The sequence below is a fragment of the Labrus bergylta genome, chromosome 4, assembly GCF_963930695.1.
Source record: "Labrus bergylta chromosome 4, fLabBer1.1, whole genome shotgun sequence".
Lineage (NCBI taxonomy): Eukaryota > Metazoa > Chordata > Actinopteri > Labriformes > Labridae > Labrus > Labrus bergylta.
This window is the reverse complement of record NC_089198.1, coordinates 1319210-1339315: the sequence shown is the minus strand read 5'-3', so window position 1 is coordinate 1339315 and position 20106 is coordinate 1319210. Positions and strand designations below refer to the sequence as shown.

The 20106-nt window shown below is 39.4% G+C and overlaps 1 gene segment (V, D, J or C); it reads right to left on the bottom strand.

Annotated features, from left to right (window-relative positions):
* Positions 1-9631: 9631 nt before the first annotated feature.
* Positions 9632-18662, bottom strand: LOC136178839 (T cell receptor alpha variable 36/delta variable 7-like; the record flags this gene model as incomplete). The annotated part of the segment is given in 3 exon segments: positions 9632-9927; positions 18388-18499; positions 18641-18662. Coding segments are annotated over 3 exon segments (420 nt in total), but the record flags the coding sequence as incomplete, so codon positions are not given.
* Between the last annotated feature and the right edge of the window lie 1444 nt (positions 18663-20106).

The following is a 20106-nucleotide window of genomic DNA, read 5'->3' as shown; positions in this document are numbered from 1 at the left end:
AACTCTTAATGCAACACAATCCATAACACCCCAAAAATCTATTGTTTTCATTCAACTTCTTTAAAAATTTTGATACAAATTATTTTCCTAAACACCCACATTTTCCTTTACATACATACCCTCTTGTGGATGTTGTGGAGTATTGTGTTGTCTTCTCTCCAGAGGTTTTTGTACAGAGTTGTGGTGTTTCCTCTCACTGTGGGCCTCAGAGCACAGTAGTACACAGCAGAGTCAGTCAGCTGAAGCTTCTGGATCTTCAAGGGAACAGATTTCCCGTTGATTGCAGCTTTAAATCTGTCTTCCGAGATCCCAAAAGCATTTTCTGCTATGTTTGAGTAGCATCTCAACATGTATTTTGGAAAGTCCCCTGCTTCTTGTCTGTTCCAGAACAAAAAGGGATTTGTGACAGTGGTCTCAAATTTACAATCAAGTGTGACTGTGTCTCCTTCGGAAGCAAATACATCTTCTGTTGGCTGGATCACTCTGTCTTCTCCTTTACACTCTGAGAAGAGAACAGAAAGAGGAAGAGATTAGGCTTGAGGTTAAATAAGTTACGTAGCGTTTAGAACAGACACTCAAACAAGTGAGGAGTAAAGGAAATATGTTATGCTATAGTTTCTCACCAAATAGAAGAGAAGCCAGAATAATCCACAGGCAAAGTTCCATCTCTACAACAAGGTTTAAACCAACAGGAGACCTGATCTGATGTTCAGCCAGAAGTGTGAGAATCGTTAACTTTACAGCAGCTGTTACATATGAATGCTTGAACTGAGTGCTGTGGTGATCTTCCCCCTTGATTATGTTGCCTCTAGTGGAGATAAAAAATATTACAATTGTGTTTAAAAGTTACATCCAGTAAGTTTTTTCCAGACTCTATGGCCCTTTTTCAAGCCAAACCCTCCTTCTCCTTCATCAAGGTGTAGGGTAGAAATACAGCGGCAGGCTTTAGGAAAAACTTCTCTCTCTCAGGTGGAAACAGGAACTGTATGTTACCATGGTTACTCAGCGGTATCTTGCGGGAACAACTTTTTTTTGTTGCTAATGCATTCTGTAAAAATATTTATGTAGCCTAGATTATTCTTCTTTTTCAGTTATATTAGTGTAGACTGATAACAAAACTATTAGATTGAGCCTACATTGTTTATTGTAATTTATAATTTCAGTTAATTTATTGTAATTTCATAGAACAGGGTGTCCTAAATTAATGCAAAGACAAGGATAATATTGTTGAACATCAGAGCATTCAAAAGTGTATTTTTTATTGTTGAATTGAGATTTCACAAAGACAACAAAAGTAGAAAAATAAGAAATAAATGTTCACAACAAAGTTGTCTGCAACGTGATTTAATATTCTTTTGTTTTTGCAACAGTCCCTGTAAATATGAAACACAATAAATAAACATATATTTGATCCTCAATACAATCCACATCTGAAGTTGTTAACGCCTGTATGAGGATATTAAATGTCTATCTTAGTTGGAGCAGTGTTTATAGGCACTTGCACAGAACTCACAGGTTGCTTCATCCATAACGACCGGACACAATAGGCATTGCACGTGATCCGAAAGTCGGCATTGGTGCACACTCGCTGGTGGAGGGTTTTATAACCCACTACCACTCCCCGCTAATTGGTTTGGGACGGACTTAATATGGCGGACCCTCCGCAGGGACGCGCATACGGAGGGGTAGTGCGTAGGGGTAGGGTGTAGTGGCCGGTTTGAAAAAGGGCCAATGAATGTCTTGAACAATTTTACAAGATCCATTAATCTAAACCAAAACAAAGGAAACCTGATCAAATAATATTAACAATATCGCTGCCAGCATATAATTAAAAACTGAGAGGACCCAGGAATGAACCCTGTGGAACACCTAGAGAAATCGCAGCTTACAATGAACAGAAGACAAACTTCTTTAATAAAGCGCAAGACAAAAGAATGCAGGAAGTTTACTGAGTTACTTTATTTAAATGATACAATTCAACAGTGGTGAAATTAAACACATGAGTAAATCTGATGACAAACAAGATGTACTTTGTAGATAATTAATATTATATTCAGACCTTCAGTTTATCTTAAGAGCACAGAGAACAGTCCAGCCTACATCTCCATACCTACGGTTGAAGTTTATCAGTGTGTGACTCCCTCTAGTGGATGTTGTGGAGTATTGTGTTGTCTTCTCTCCAGAGGTTTTTGTACAGAGTTGTGGTGTTTCCTGTCACTGTGGGCCTCACAGCACAGTAGTACACAGCAGAGTCAGTCAGTGCAGCAGAGGAGATCTGTAGATCCACACGGTTTCTCTCCTTATTCAGTTTAACAGTCAGTCGAGGGTGTGGAGGTTTTGCTGTCACTACAGTTGGATCTGAAGTGTCGATGATCAGGAGAAGGAACTGAGGAGCTGATCCAGGATCCTGTTGATACCACTGGAGATTATCAGCTTTAACTGATTATTTACAGGACAGAGTAACACTGTGACCCTCTGATGAAAACACTTCAGCACTGCTGGCAGTAATATCATCCTCCAAGGTGTTACCTGATGGAGACAAACACATGATGTTTCAACATCAGACATACTGTAGTTTAAAGATGTCACACAATAAACATCTTGTGTTCAAACAAACAATACTAGAAACAGTCATCAGTAAAGAAGTGTTGTTTTCTAGAAAGTGTTTTTGAAATGTTAAATTGATCTGTGGCTGATCCAAAAATTCATACTGGATCTGAAATTTTTTAAAAGCTTCTTTGTCATTTAGATTTCTTATTAAACACAAACATACCAAGGAGAGTTAAAATGAAGATAATAGTGAGTTGTTCCATGTTTGTAGAGGTGAGACGCTGTAAGTGAAGAACAAGTATGAGTAAGTTTGGTGAGCTGTTTGGTCTGATGTTCACAGCTTGATTTAAAGAGTTCTCTGTCATCAGGCTCCTCTGCAGTCAGGAGGAGGAGACTCTTTAAACTACTCTAATTCCTTACAGGTTTTATCACAACTGTATCATGAATGAAATAATCATAGGTTTATCAGTGTGTGACTCCCTCTAGTGGATGTTGTGGAGTATTGTGTTGTCTTCTCTCCAGAGGTTTTTGTACAGAGTTGTGGTGTTTCCTGTCACTGTGGGCCTCAGAGCACAGTAGTACACAGCAGAGTCAGACAGTGCAGCAGAGGAGATCTGTAGATTTACTCGTTTCTCTGTTTTGTTAATGTAAGCTGAGAAATCAGAATCTGTTGGATGAATCGATCCTCCCTCTGTGATGTAGAGCAGGAACTCTGGTCTGGATCTCTGGTTTTGTCTATACCACTGGATGTTGGTAATAACACCATCATATGTACAGGTCAGGTTGATGTTTCCTCCCTCTTCAACCTTTTCTTCAGTTGTTTCTGGGTTTATGCTGTTCATGGAGCCCAGGGCTGCAAAATAAGTATTATACATGTCTGTTAGTCTGCAAGAGATTCAGACATCAAGAGACTGAAAATCAGTCCTCTACTTCATCAGTCATCTTTGATCATTTTGAGATTCATGAAGAAAACAAAAGTCTTTTTCTATCAGTGGAATTTGTAGCTCCCACAGATAAACATCTACTTTGAAATAGTTGTTCAGATATCTGGTCTAAACAGCAGGTGAAATTAGAGTTTGATGTGTGTTGTAACACTCACCTATAAAGTGAGAGCAAAGTAAAAAGAGGTAAAGCAGCATGTCTTTGGAGTTGTTGAAGACAAACAGACAGCAGATGAGTAATGTTCTTCTAAACTAAACAGCCTCTGTGCTGCACAGATGTTCTCCTCTACTTTGACATGATTTTAATTTGACTTCCTCAAACTTTTCTGCTCTGGTGATACAGACAATGTCATTGGTTTGCCTCAGTGGGCGGGGCCAGAAGAACACCTTATTTAGAACGTGAACTTGTTATTAACTGGAGGCCATTGTGAGTTCTCCCACATTTACAGAGGTGAGGTGCTGTAAAGGAAGAACTAGTTTGAGTTGGTGCTGAGTTGTTCGGTCTGATGTTCACAGCTTGATTTAAAGAGTTCTCTGTCATCAGGCTCCTCTGCAGTCAGGAGGAGGAGACTCTTTAAACTACTCTAATTCCTTAAAGGTTTTATCACAACTGTATCATGAATGAAATAATCACAGGTTTATCAGTGTGTGACTCCCTCTAGTGGATGTTGTGGAGTATTGTGTTGTCTTCTCTCCAGAGGTTTTTGTACAGAGTTGTGGTGTTTCCTGTCACTGTGGGCCTCAGAGCACAGTAGTACACAGCAGAGTCAGTCAGCTGAAGCTTCTGGATCTTTAGAGGAACTGATCTTAAAGTAGAATCCAGTGTGGATGAAAACCTTTCCTCAAACTCTTCCATTGTTTTCCCTTCTCCAATCTTAAAGCGGCTCAGTATGAATTTGGGGCTGTTGTTTCCATCCTGTTTGTACCAGTAGAGATCATAATTTTATGAACTGCTGTTGTATTGACAGCCAAGAGTTACTGCCTCTCCTTCAGTAGCAGTCACATCTCCTTGTGGTTGCAGCACGTTGTCTGTTTGTGCCATACATTCTGTAAAACAGTAACAAATAGTATTAGTGTGCTGTTAAAGAATCATGTCAGTGTTGGATTGATATCAAAGAAACAGAGTTCATACCAAGACACACAGTAGCCAGCAACACTGAGATAACCAGAGACATCATATCTGCAGTGTTAATAACTCTGAGTTACAGAGAGTATAAAGAAGGCTGTGATCTCTGTGTTTAGTCCACATCAACACTAAGTTAGAGGATTAGAAGGAGGAGCCTGATCACAGAGACAGGTCTCATTCACAGCCCTGTGTTATTCCCCGACTGACAACTTTACACTGAACATCTTTTACTGACACCCTGCTAACTTTTAATGATCTGTCTTCTAAGTTTCCCTCCTGACCGATTCCAGTTTATAGTCAGTGACTCCCTCTAGTGGATGTTGGGGAGTATTGTGTTGTCTTCACTCCAGAGGTTTTTGTAGAGTAGTACACAGCAGAGTCAGTCAGCTGAAGCTTCTGGATCTTCAGAGGAACTGATGTCCTGTTGATTGCAGCTTTAAATCTCTCTGTCTTGAACTGAGGAGCTTTATAAACGTCTTCTGAGTAGCATCTCAACATGTACTTTGGAAAATCACCCATTTCTTGTCTGTACCAGAACAATGAGGGATATTGGATTATGGTCTGTGTCTCCTTCAGAAGCAAATACATCTTGTGTTGGCTGGATCACTCTGTCTTCTACTTTACACTCTGAGAAGAGAACAGAAAGAGGAAGAGATTAATTTTTGATTGATGAAAAAAAGGCTTGAGGATAAATAAGTTACCTAGCATTAAGAACAGACACAAAAAAGAGAAAGCTGTAAACAAATGTGTTGTGCTGTTTCTTTCTCACCAAATAGAAGAGCAGCCAGAATAATCCACAGCCAAAGTTCCATCTCTACAACAAGGTTTAAACCAACAGGAGACCTGATCTGATGTTCAGCCAGAAGTGTGAGAATAGTTCACTTTTTTAGTTGATAATGTTGGCTACAAGTGGAGATAAAAAAAAATTACAATTGTGTGTAAAATGGACTTTCAGCAGGTTTTTGTCCAGACTCTGTGAAGTTCTTGAACAGTTTTACAAGATCCATTAATCTTCATCAACACAAAGGAAACCTGATCAAATAATTTAAACAATATCATGGTCAGCATATACTGTAATTAAAAACTGAGAGGAATGAACCCTGTGTACAATATGTACAAGACTAAAGAAGGTAGTAGTGCAGTGGTGAGTACTGCAAAAGATACAGATGAAATCATCTTTGTTTGTCTCTTATAGGACTGTAATGTGGCTCAGGAATGACAACATGCTGCAACAGATTATTTTTTATCTTTTGGATTTACTTGTACTCTCACAACAATCTAAATATAAAGATGTTTTTGTGTCTAATTATAGTATTTATTATAAATATGTTTTCTTCTTGAAAATTGCATTATGTTTACAATATGCATTCTGTCACATTTGATGACTAATGATCTTATGATTGTAAAAGAAACTTACTGTATGTTCTATAAAAAGGCATAAAGTAGATATGTAATTTCTACATATATGAAATGACACTTTCTGTGGTTTTATGTCTGATTTCTTTCACGATGAATGCACTTGAGCTTGTATGGGGCTTTTCTAGTCTTCTGATTACTTAAAGCCCTTTTACACCACAGGTCACCCCAACACATTCACACACTGATGGTTGAAGCTGCTGAGTAAAGAGTCCATTAGTATTAACTCATCCATTCATACACATTCACACACTGATAGTTGAAGCTGCTGTGTTAAGAGTCCATCAGTATTAACTCATCCATTCATACACATTCACACACTGATGGTTGAAGCTGCTGTGTTAAGAGTCCATTAGTATTAACTCATCCATTCACACACATTCACACACTGATGGTTGAAGCTGCTGTGTTAAGAGTCCATCAGTATTAACTCATCCATTCATACACATTCACACACTGATGGTTGAAGCTGCTGTGCTAAGAGTCCATCAGTATTAACTCATCCATTCATACACATTCACACACTGATGGTTGAAGCTGCTGTGTTAAGAGTCCATCAGTATTAACTCATCCATTCATACACATTCACACACTGATGGTTGAAGCTGCTGTGTTAAGAGTCCATCAGTATTAACTCATCCATTCATACACATTCACACACTGATAGTAGAGGCTCCATTTGGGATTTAAAGTAAAAATGTGGCTATTAAGATAAAATCAATAATTATGATGAATTGATATAGTAATAAATAAGTAATAGTAATAAATACAATAATAAATCTGAATTTAAAATAGCATGTATTAATAATTAATTAATCATAATTATTTATTTTGTAAAATTGCCAAATTTATATCCCTCAGGTCTCAGCCAATGATGGCAGAAAGTCCAGGCTCCACTTTTCTCATATCTAGGTGTGAGGGGCTGTGGGTGATGCAGGCAATAAAACATTTTCAGGTCCCTTGGTCATTTTCCCTCCAAATATACTCACATCAGGCTTTTGAGAGGGGCTACAGGCCAGAGGCTTTGTCTCATTGGCTGGCCCCAACACAGCTATGTTGAGTCCATCAGTATTAACTCACATTCATACACCGCCACAGTTTGGGGTTCAGTGTCTTTCCTGTGGATGCTTGCATGTGAATGCAGGATCTGGGGATCACAACCTGACCGTTGGATTTTGAGACCACCGACTACCATAGTTCACAGCCACCCGAGTGATTCAAGATAGTAGTAAGTGACTCCCTCTAGTGGCTGTTGTATAATATTGTGTTATATTTGCTCCAGAGGTTTTTGTACAGAGTTGTGGTGTTTCCTGTCACTGTGGGCTTCAGAGCACAGTAGTACACAGCAGAGTCAGTCAGTGCAGCAGAGGAGATCTGTAGATTTACTCGTTTCTCCTTTTTGTTAATGTAAGCTGAGAAATCAGAATCTGTTGGATGAATCGATCCTCCCTCTGTGATGTAGAGCAGGAACTCTGGTCTGGATCTCTGGTTTTCTCTGTACCACTGGATGTTCTGGATTAGACCATCATATGTACAGGTCAGGTTGATGTTTCCTCCCTCTTCAACCGTTTCTTCAGTTCTTTCTGGGTTTATGCTGTTCATGGAGCCCAGGGCTGCAAAAAAGGTATTATACATGTCTGTTAGTCTGCAAGAGATTCAGACATCAAGAGACTGAAAATCAGTCCTCTACTTCATCAGTCATCTTTGATCATTTTGAGATTCATGAAGAAAACAAAAGTCTTTTTCTAACAGTGGAATTTGTAGCTCCCACAGATAAACATCTACTTTGAAATAGTTGTTCAGATATCTGGTCTAAACAGCAGGTGAAATTAGAGTTTGATGTGTGTTGTAACACTCACCTATAAAGTGAGAGCAAAGTAAAAAGAGGTAAAGCAGCATGTCTTTGGAGTTGTTGAAGACAAACAGACAGCAGATGAGTAATGTTCTTCTAAACTAAACAGCCTCTGTGCTGCACAGATGTTCTCCTCTACTTTGACTTTTCTGCTCTGGAGATACAGACAATCTCATTGGTTTGCCTCAGTGGGCGGGGCCAGAGGAACACCTTATTTAGAACTTGAACTTGTTGTTAGCTGGAGGCCATTGTGAGTTCTCCCACATTTACAGAGGTGAGGTGCTGTAAAGGAAGAACTAGTATGAGTTTGTGCTGAGTTGTTCGGTCTGATGTTCCCTCTAGTGGATGTTGTGGAGTATTGTGTTGTCTTCTCTCCAGAGGTTTTTGTACAGAGTTGTGGTGTTTCCTGTTACTGTGGGCCTCAGAGCACAGTAGTACACAGCAGAGTCAGTCAGCTGAAGCTTCTGGATCTTCAGGGGAACTGATGTCCCATTGATTGCAGCTTTATATCTTTCTATTGAGATTCCAGGAGCATTTTCTGAAACTCCTCCATAGCCTTTCCACATGTACTTTGGGAAATCACCCATTTCTTGTCTGTACCAGAACAAATAGGGGGTCGTTGAAGTCTCAAATTGACAATCAAGTGTGACTGTGTCTCCTTCAGAAGCAAATACATCTTCTGTTGGCTGGATCACTCTGTCCTCTCCTTTACACTCTGAGAAAAACAGAACATGAGGAGGGAGAAATTAATTGTTGACAAAAATACTTACTAGATTAAAAAAGGTTAAATGATTTTTGAAGCAAAATAATCTGACACACAAACATGTACAGAATAATTAGAATAACATGCTTTGACTCTCACCAAAGAAAAGAGCAGCCAGAATAATCCACAGCCAAAGTTCCATCTCTACAACAAGGTTTGAACCAACAGGAGACCCGAGCTGATGTACAGAATGAAGTGTGAGAATAGTTCACTTTACAGCAGCTGTTACAAATCGATGCTTAAACAGAGTGCTTAGGTGATCTTCCCCCTTGATTATGTTTCCTCTAGTGGAGATAAAAAAATATTACAATTGTGTTAAAGGTACTTCCAGAATGTGTTTTTTCAGACTCTGTGGAGGCCTTGTACATATTTACAAAATCCACTAACCTTAACAAACACAAAGGAAACCTCATTAAATCATTTTACCAATATCACTGCCAGCATATAATTAAAAACTGAGAGGACCCGGGAATGAAGCCTGTGGAACACCTCAAGAGATCGCAGCCCACAAAGAAAAAAATAGAAACTTCTTTAATAAAGATCAAGACAAAAGAAATCAACACCAGAATCTGTAATGCTGGCAGTTATCTGGCTTACTTTATTTAAATGATACAAGTCAACAATGGTGAAATTAAACACCAGAGTAAATATGATGAAAAACAAGACCTACTTTGAAGATATTTCATATTTTAATCAGATCTTTAGTTCACGGTACAATTGTTTGTCAATCAGTGGGTCTGATTATGAAGAGAGAACCCAGCAGAGAGCTCCTGATCTGACTGATCCATTTTGGTAAACTTACACTCTGATAGGTAACAGAGGATTTGTTGTAACACACAAATATGATGAGGTATTGTTCATGGAAATAAAATCACAATGCACCTCATTCACAACCGTTTTGTTTTTAATGAAAACAACTTAGTTTCTATCAGCATTAAAAAAATAATCCAGTATCAACAAATCTAATCAAAGTTTATCAGCATGTTACTTCCTCTAGTTGTGGAGTATTGTGTTGTCTTCTCTCCAGAGGTTTTTGTACAGAGTTGTGGTGTTTCCTGTCACTGTGGGCCTCAGAGCACAGTAGTACACAGCAGAGTCAGTCAGCTGAAGCTTCTGGATCTTCAGAGGAACTGATCTTAAAGTAGAATCCAGTGTGGATGAAAATCTCTCCTCAAACTCTTTCATTGTTTTCCCTTCTCCAATCTTAAAGCGGCTCAGTATGAATTTGGGGCTGTTGTTTCCATCTTGTTTGTACCAGTAGAGATAATCATTTGATGAACTGCTGTTGTATTGACAGCCAAGAGTTACTGCCTCTCCTTCAGTAGCAGTCACATCTCCTTCTGGTTGCAGCACGTTGTCTGTTTGTGCCATACATTCTGTAAAGCAGTAACAAATAGTATTAGTGTGCTGTTAAAGAATCATGTCAGTGTTGGATTGATATCAAAGAAACAGAGTTCATACCAAGACACACAGCAGCCAGCAACACTGAGATAACCAGAGACATCATATCTGCAGTGTTAATAACTCTGAGTTACAGAGAGTATAAAGAAGGCTGTGATCTCTGTGTTTAGTCCACATCAACACTAAGTTAGAGGATTAGAAGGAGGAGCCTGATCACAGAGACAGGTCTCATTCACAGCCCTGTGTTATTCCCCGACTGACAACTTTACACTGAACATCTTTTACTGACACTCTGCTCGCTTTTAATGATCTGTCTTGTAAGTTACCCTCCTGACCGATTCCAGTTTATAGTCAGTGACTCCCTCTAGTGGATGTTTAGGAGTATTGTGTTGTCTTCTCTCCAGAGGTTTTTGTACAGAGTTGTGATGTTTCCTGTCACTGTGGGCTTCACAGCACAGTAGTACACAGCAGAGTCAGTCAGTGCAGCAGAGGAGATCTGTAGATCCAGATGTTTTTCATCCTCTCTCACTGAAACAGACAGTCCAGAGACTGGATCTGATATAAGTCGTCCTGTTGATGAGTGAGAGATGATGAACTGTGGTTGTTTTTCTGGATGTTGTCGATTCCAGAAGAAAGAATCACTGCCATCAGCTTCTTTGGAGTAACTGTAGGACAGAGTGACGGTGCTGTCTTCTAAACTGTGCTCTTCATTCTTGACTGGAGTGAGTTCTTCACAGCTGACACCTAAAAAAGATGAAGCCAAAGAAATTATTCAAAGTCACATGTCATTCAATCTATACATTGAACAAACATAACTATACATCTAACATTTTTAATGTTATAATGACAGCTGCTGTCCAAACTGAATTACTCTTTATTTTCAAAATCACAACACACTGTCCATTTATTACATACATACCTATGAGAACTGAGAAGAACAAAATAACAGTGAGTTGTTCCATGTTTGTAGAGGTGAGATGCTGTAACTGAATGTTCAGTATGATTCAGTTTTGTGAGTAGAGTTTGGTCTGATGTTCACAGCTGGAATCAAACAGTTCTCTGTCATCAAACACCTCTGCAGTCATTGGGAGGAGACTCATCTGTTGAACTAGTTTCATTTCTGAATTGAGAAACATCAAGCCTTCATCATGACATACCATAGAAGTTTATCAGTGTGTGACTCCCTCTAGTGGATGTTGTGGAGTATTGTGTTGTCTTCTCTCCAGAGGTTTTTGTACAGAGTTGTGGTGTTTCCTGTCACTGTGGGCTGCAGAGCACAGTAGTACACAGCAGAGTCAGTCAGCTGAAGCTTCTGGATCTTCAGAGGAACAGATTTCCCGTTGATTGTTACATTAAATCTGTCTTCTGAGATCCCAGGAGCATTTTCTGACGATCCTGCATAGCTTTTCCACAGGTACTTTGGGAAATCACCCATTTCTTGTTTGTACCAGAACAAAGAGGGGGTCATTGAAGTCTCAAACTGACAATCAATTGTGACTGTGTCTCCTTCAGAAGCAAAGACATCTTGTGTTGGCTGGATCACTCTGTCTTCTCCTTTACACTCTGAGAAGAGAACAGAAAGAGGAAGAGATGGATTTTTGACAAAAATACTCATTAGGTTAAAAAAGTTACGTAGATAGAGAATCAAACACACAAACATGTACAGAGTAATCAGAATATGTTCTTTGTCTCTCACCTAATAAAAGAGCAGCCAGAATAATCCACAGCCAAAGTCCCATCTCTACAACAAGGTTTAAACCAACAGGAGGAACTCTCTGATGTTCAACATTCAGAGTGAGAAAAGTTCTCTTCCTTGCAGCAGTTTGTATTGACAGAAAGGTTGAACTCAGTGCAGAGGTGATGAACTGCCTACCTGATAATGTCGCCCTCAAGTGGAGGAGAAACGTTAAATTGATCAGATCAGTTCTTCTGCAGTGAGCCTGCTGGTTCTGTATGCTTACATAATGCATCAACCTACAACTATGATGCAAATGTGCAGAAGTGTGTCCCAGACCCACCGTCCATCCTTCACCTCTGGGAGAGACTTCCAAGTTTCCAAGCAGTCTTCTTTCCTCTGCCAGCACATACAGACACAGTATCATTAAATCTATGTGTCATCCTGTCGCTCCTGGTTGAGGTCCGTTGTGGATCCGGAGAAGGTCTTCTTCCAGGGATGCATAGCCACTATTACAGGTTGGTTGGTTGGTTGATCTGAGTGGACTCTATAAAGATTCATCTGTTAATACATGACAGGGGACACAAATGTTCCAGTTGATGCTGTGGGGTGGCTTGGATTACTTGGATGTAGAGGTCTAGGTCTGATCTATCAGGATATGTCACTTTTAAAGGGTTGTGACAAAAACACCATCGCAGGAGAGGATTCTGAAAAAGATGCACATGAAATCAACCCAGCACCAACCACCATACCACATTTAACATCTAGAGTATCATCTTGAAGGGGTCATTAACGGACAAACCATGCTGATTTTTTTAATGGAAGTTCACATACCAAAATCCTTTGGGGTTTCGTACACATTGATTGGTTTTAAAGTTGTTAGGACAAGATGAAAACGTCCTTCCTCAACATCACTTCATTAGGCTGTATTTAATATAATTGAAGGGTGCTGTGAATTCTGATGACATCACCGGTGGCCATATTCAAACTCATTAACTCTTAAGAACAGTTTAACCCTCGTGTTGTCCTGGGGTCAACCTGACCCCCCAAATTCCATCTTTTGCCGTCAAATATGTTTTTTATTCATCAAATGGTCTGAAAATAATGGGGGTTGTTCAGTACTATGCTCTTCATGATTATAGAAAATTTGAGTAAATTTGATCGAATTGTGTTTTTTTTATTGAATTTACTAACGTCTGTTGTCCTCTGGGGTCAAAATGACTCTGCAGCATAAAGTGGTGCATTGGAGCAAATGATCACACCATACTGCTTTCCAAAACATCTTTGCTCTTGGATGTTTGATATTTGGGGTCAAGCAATAGTTATGACAACAACAACAACAAAAAACTCAGTTTCCTGCACTAGTGAGGTCTTTGACTGCATTAGTTTACGAGTAGAGAGTTGAAAAATGTATTAGTAAACTAGTAGACAGCAAAAATTCTTCATGTTAACTAGTAAGGTGCAAAATGTCTACTAGTTAACTAGTGAGGCTCGGTATGGCCAGTCCTAAATGAGTCTGGCTGACAAGTGGCAATTTAGTTTTCACTATTGGAATTTACATTTCAACATGTCAAAATGTCATTTTGGTCAACATATCAATAATGTAATTTCGACTAGTAAGAATTACATTTTAGATATCTAGAATTAATTTGTGATATTTGTAATGTAAGAACAATTGTAGATATCATAAATGAACTTTGTCACTCAAATAATTGAATTTTTGATATCAAGAATAAACATTTTAAGTGAAAATTGAGTTGAAAATGACATTGTGGATATGTCGGCTTGGAATTCTAACATGTCAGAAATCAATTATTGATATCTGCAATTTCTTAATGATTTAATGTTAAAAGGGCTTGACATAGGCTCGGAAATGTTTACTAGTTAACTAGTAGTAGCTAAAATGTCAATTAGTCACACTAGGGGGAGCAGTTTTCACCTTACTAGTTTACTAGTAAAGCCCCGTACAGTTTACTAGTAAAGCCCCTGTAACGCTGCTGGTACAGGAGGTGTAGCTAGTTGGCAATAAGTCCCGGTATAGCTGGTTAGCATCAGTTAGACAGACAACAAAGTTGGGGATTTCCACACGGCACTTTTATTCTGTTTTACTAAATGGACCATACCAAGCCAGGTCAGCACGGCACTATATATCCTGATCACACATGACAGGTAAAAATAGGCTATTATCCTGCACCAACTCGTCACTAGAGTTTTGGAGAGTCCTCTCGTGATCGACACACAAGATGACTAACATAGATAGACTTTCTCATCCCCACACTTAAACAAAACAGAGACACCACCTTGTGGCGCTATTTGGTACTACTAATATATTCTGACTGTTACACCCCGTACAGTTTACTAGTAAAGGAATAAGTGCCTCGATGTTCACTAGTTAAAATAGTAGGTATCTTTTTGGCCTCTGCAGCAGCTCCCCCTCACCCAGCAGCCCCTCCTGGCCCATCACCCAAAAAACACCCTCGCCAGAGTGATCTCAAAACATTGGAAATGTGCCAAAAAAGCAGTGCATATATAGATCATGCCATTACTACCAGGCAGGCATGTAAATGAGGTCTTATTGGCCTTAAGTCTTAAACGGAATAAAAGAATGGTGTTAATGTGTTTGAATGAAGTTGTTACTAAAGGTGTAACACAGAATTGGGTTTAAAAATCCACTTTATATTCTTTAAATTACAGTCATACCGGATGGGGTCAATTTGGCAGCAAATAATAACACCTGCCGGAGAGCAGCAGGTGTTATTATTTGCTGCCATTCAAAAAATTCAAATGATTCAAACACAGCATCTTCACTAAACTTATACTTAGACATAGACATAGACCACTCTGTGATAAGTCAAAGAGTCAAAATGATATAAATTCAAAATACTTTTTTTTTTCCACTCAAAAAAAGGGTATACTTTTATGTAAACAAGATTTATTGGCCCTAAATTTAAAAAAAAGAAAAAAAAGAAGGGAAAATGCGTGTTAATGGGTTGGACTGAAGTCAGACTAAAGGTGTAACACAGAATTGATTGAATTAATTTATGTTATATGACTCAAATTACAGTCAAACTGGGCGGGGTCATTTTGACCCCAGACGACACGTGGTGTAACACAGTCGAGGAGGACATCACAAGGATTAAGTAAATGATCGTACAGAACTAGAGTTCAGTCAGGACCACTTTGTCAAGACAAAAATACTTTATTGTAATTATTTATATTCAGCGGTTGTTCTGGGATCTCCCTGCCCGTCCACATCTTTATGTGGAAAGCATTAGGCAGGAACAGCACACATTCCTGCCCTCCCCGTTCATACAAGGAAAGCTTAAGGCAGGGAGAGAAGCAGCACACCCAAACAGAGCAGGCATCAATGACAACAGCATGACATTGATTAAGTCAGAACAGAATAAAAGGAGGAGCTGGGGTGGAGGAGGTTTGTAAATGTAGCTTGCAGAGGGAGCAGCAAAGAGTAGGCAGTCTAGAGCAGTTATAATAAGGCAGCATAAGTACTATTTGGCCAATAGGATGCTTTGAAGCAAATCAGCTGATGAAGTTTGCGTGAGATCAGCTGTTACCAAAATCTCTGGCATAATAGAAGAGCGTGACTCTGTGGCCTGCCTGAACTAATGCTACGCTACATTTTTGTGATATCTCCAATACAGAAAATCACAACAATTAGCTAGGTGGCTTTAGCATTATTTCATATTTCTTTGTACTTTGATACACATAACCACACCCAAATACATATTTAACTCTGAGAAACATTTATTAGCTAGTTCTAATTGACTTCACAGAAAGATTAGCTTGCTACCGGGCTAGTTACATTAGCTACCTAACTTTCAAGCATTATCTACTTTGTGATTCATTTTGAGTAGTTATTTGATGGCACTTTGATAATATGCAGATTATCTTAATATAACATTGAGTAAGGTCTCGACCTGCTCTTTTGTAAAGTGTCTTGAGATGACACTTGTTATGATTTGGTGCTATACAAAATGTGTAGTTAGTAGCTGAGTATTTAATTCCCTCAGTGTCTCATCAGCAGCTGTAACCACAGAGACTCTGATCAAACAGGAATCATCAGAATCCATCTGACATGAAGCTGTGGTTTGAATCCCACTTAACTCCTCTTTGAAGAGTAGTCTGTTATCTGTGTTCAGGTTTTTGTACAGCCTCTTCTACACTTTGTATCACTGTGTTTCTAAAGCACAGTAGTAGAGAGCTGTGTCTTCAGGGGTTAGCTTTCTAATGGTCAGTTCAGTTGAGCTGCTTGATGTTTGAGATTCATATCGTTCATCTGGAATATATTCTTCATCACTATTTGATCTGGCTCCTTTCCAGAGTATAAACTGAGGTGCCTGGAGGTCAGAATGATGTCTGTACCAGAAGAGGTAAACATCATCGTATGTTGTCTCATAGGTACATCTGAGTGTGACAGATTCTCCTTCTGTTCCACTGACTTCATCGACTGCAGGATAGATTTTGTCTCCAGCTGTTAGTCCTGTAAAACGTAGAGAAAATGAAGCCATTAGATTAAATATTGTTCAAGAGACTGAGAAGATGAGACAGTGGAAAATATCAGTTGTTCGGTCTTACTGCAAGAACAAAATAATTCAAATGTTCATAGATTTCTGCTCAGAACTTAAAAACACTGAAGACATGTTGTGCTTTATATCTTACCAAAGAAAAGAGCAGCCAGAATAATCCAAAGCCAAATTTCCATTTCTAAAACCAGGTTTAAATCAACAGGAGGAACTCTCTGATGTTCAATGTTCACTGTGTTGAAGTGTTCTCTTTACAGCAGCAGCTGGTATTAATATAATGTTTGAACACAGTAGTTCATTACCTGGTCAATAATGTCTCCCCCTGGAGGAATTGTAAAAATGTAGTGCAGAAATTCTAGAAGTGACATCCTGGAACGCGTCTCTGAACTGCATACTGGAACACATTTAAAATGTTCTGAACCTGATGCACATGTTAATGAATTTATATATAATCCATTCTTACTATTATTACACAAATGAAAATAGATCAAATCATTTTTAAAATATCAAAGTCAACACATAAAGAAGAAATGAGGACACAGGGTTGAACCATGTGGTACACAGTAATCAATCATGTGTTTCTAGATGTTTACAGGGATAATTTATTCAGAAATTTGATACCAAACTATCGATGAATTGCCCTAAAGAATTAATATGAAAAAGCAACATATCAGACGTACTGTTCAGATATTGTATATTTATGTCAAGAGTTGTTTGAATATTCTGAAATACTTCAATCCTGGACAGTTCTGGAAATGTAGAAGGTGCCAAGAAAAGAGTGGGTAACAAAATAACTAGTCCATAGGTTTAAGCATACATTTCAAAAGATATGAAGATTTTATGTTTAATAAAAATCTAAAGTCTTTTTTATCCTGAGTACATCCATTTTATGTTTCTATCCACTTTTCAAATCATGTAGATTGCGTCAACACGTGCATGTAGAGTTTAAAAGTCTGATGCTCCCTCTAGTGGATGTTGTGGAGTATTGTGTTGTCTTCTCTCCAGAGGTTTTTGTACAGAGTTGTGGTGTTTCCTGTCACTGTGGGCCTCAGAGCACAGTAGTACACAGCAGAGTCAGTCAGTGCAGCAGAGGAGATCTGTAGATCCACACGGTTTCTCTCCTTATTCAGTTTAACAGTCAGTCGAGGGTGTGGAGGTTTTGCTGTCACTACAGTTGGATCTGAAGTGTCTGTGATCAGGAGAAGGAACTGAGGAGCTGATCCAGGATCCTGTTGATACCACTGGAGATTATCAGCTTTAACTGAGTATTTACAGGACAGAGTAACACTGTGACCCTCTGATGAAAACACTTCAGCACTGCTGGCAGTAATATCATCCTCCAAGGTGTTACCTGATGGAGACAAACACATGATGTTTCAACATCAGACATACTGTAGTTTAAAGATGTCACACAATAAACATCTTGCGTTCAAACAAACAATACTAGAAACAGTCGTCAGTAAAGAAGTGTTGTTTTCTAGAAAGTGTTTTTGAAATGTTAAATTGATCTTTGGCTGATCCAAAAATTCATACTGGATCTGAAATTCTTTAAAAGCTTCTTTGTCATTTAGATTTCTTATTAAACACAAACATACCAAGGAGAGTTAAAATGAAGATAATAGTGAGTTGTTCCATGTTTGTAGAGGTGAGACGCTGTAAGTGAAGAACAAGTATGAGTAAGTTTGGTGAGCTGTTTGGTCTGATGTTCACAGCTTGATTTAAAGAGTTCTCTGTCATCAGGCTCCTCTGCAGTCAGGAGGAGGAAACTCTTTAAACTACTCTAATTCCTTACAGGTTTTATCACAACTGTATCATGAATGAAATAATCATAGGTTTATCAGTGTGTGACTCCCTCTAGTGGATGTTGTGGAGTATTGTGTTGTCTTCTCTCCAGAGGTTTTTGTACAGAGTTGTGGTGTTTCCTGTCACTGTGGGCTGCAGAGCACAGTAGTACACAGCAGAGTCAGTCAGCTGAAGCTTCTGGATCTTCAGAGGAACTGATGTCCCGTTGATTGCAGCATTAAATTTGTCTGTCTGGAACTCAGGAGCTATATATACGTCTTTTGAGTAGCATCTCAACATGTACTTTGGGAAATCACCCATTTTTTGTCTGTACCAGAACAAATTTGGATTTGGGTCAGTGGTCTCAAATGTACAACCAAGTGTGACTGTGTCTCCTTCAGAAGCAAAGACATCTTCTGTTGGCTGGATCACTCTGTCTTCTCCTTTACACTCTGAGAAGAGAACAGAAAATAAAAGATGAATTGTTGATTGATGAAAAAAAGGATTGAGGTTAAATAATTTACATAGCCTTAAGAACAGACACACAAACAAGTGAGGAGTAAAAAAAAATGTATGATGCTATAGTTTCTCACCAAATAGAAGAGCAGCCAGAATAATCCACAGCCAAAGTTCCATCTCTACAACAAGGTTTGAACCTACAGGAGACCTGATCTGATGTTCAGCCAGAAGTGTGAGAATAGTTCACTTTACAGCAGCTGTTACATATGAATGCTTGAACAGAGTGCTGTGGTGATCTTCCCCCTTGATAATGTTGCCTCTAGTGGAGATAAAAAATATTACACTTGTGTATAAAAGGGACTTAAAGCAGGTTTTTGTGAGTACTCTATGAAGGCTTTGAACAATTTTACAAGATCCATTTCTCTTAAAGGGCCCATATTCTTCTTCTTCTGGTTTTATCTGCTCTTTAGTGTGTTTTCCAAGTGTCCTGTGCATGTTTAGGTTCATCTATTTGCAAAAATTCAAAGTCCACGGAAACGCGGCTACTCCTACGTCCTCCTGTTAGCTGCAGCATTAGCTGCATGTAACGCTCGGTTCTAGCCCCCCTCGAAAATGTTTTTCCAGTGTGACGTCTTGTCAGTGTGATATCACTGATCTAAGCCCATTGGCTCGTTGTGGCCCAGCAGCTCATGTTGCACGCCCATTAACTTCTGTAGCACGCCAACAATATGCCGTAGCCTGCGGTAGCACAGTAGTGCTAAGGTGCTCATGTTTATGCTCCCCTCGGACGGAGCCAGAATGGCTGCATTCCCAATATGGTAAAAGGGGCGGGACATTTCCCATTGCAGCTGCTACGTGCTACGTGCTACGTACTACGGGTGAGCGTATTGCATCACTTCCTGTACTGTGTTGTTCAGTGCTGATCGTTAGAGCTAAAAGCTTAATTGTTCATTTTGTCTAGTTTCTTACGACTGTTGTTTCCAACACACTGTACATTCAGACAAACAGAAGAAATCCAAAAGCACTCTTTCTCTCTAGCGACAAACCTGCTTCACAGTTTTGTTTATTTTAGCTACCTACTCTTAGCCTAGCTTAGCAGTTAGCTTCTTTATCTGTCTCTCCCTCTCCTGCTCTCTCCTGCTCTACGTGTCAGGTGTTAAGTTACTCCTCGTCCTCCTTTAGTGATAATGATACATGTAAGAAATGTAGTTTATTTTTAGCTTTGGAGGCGAGGGTGTCTGAGTTAGAGAGACGGCTCCGCACCATTGAGTCAGAGTCATCGTATGCAGCAGTAGTTAGCCAGCCACCTGTAGTCGGTGCGGGCCGACATAGCTTGGCTTCCTCCCCGGTAGCTCCCGAGCAGCCGGAAGGCGGTGGCTGGGTTACTGTCCGAGGGAAGCATAGTCGAAAATCGAAGCACACGGTTCCCCACCAACCACTTCACGTTTCAAAGTAATTTTCCCCACTCAGCGACACACAGAGAATAAAACTCTGATTATTGGAGACTCCATCATCCGAAACGTGAAGCTAGAGAAGTCAGCGGGCATAGTTAGGTGTATACCCGGGGCCAGAGCGGGCGACATCGCATCTCATTTAAAGT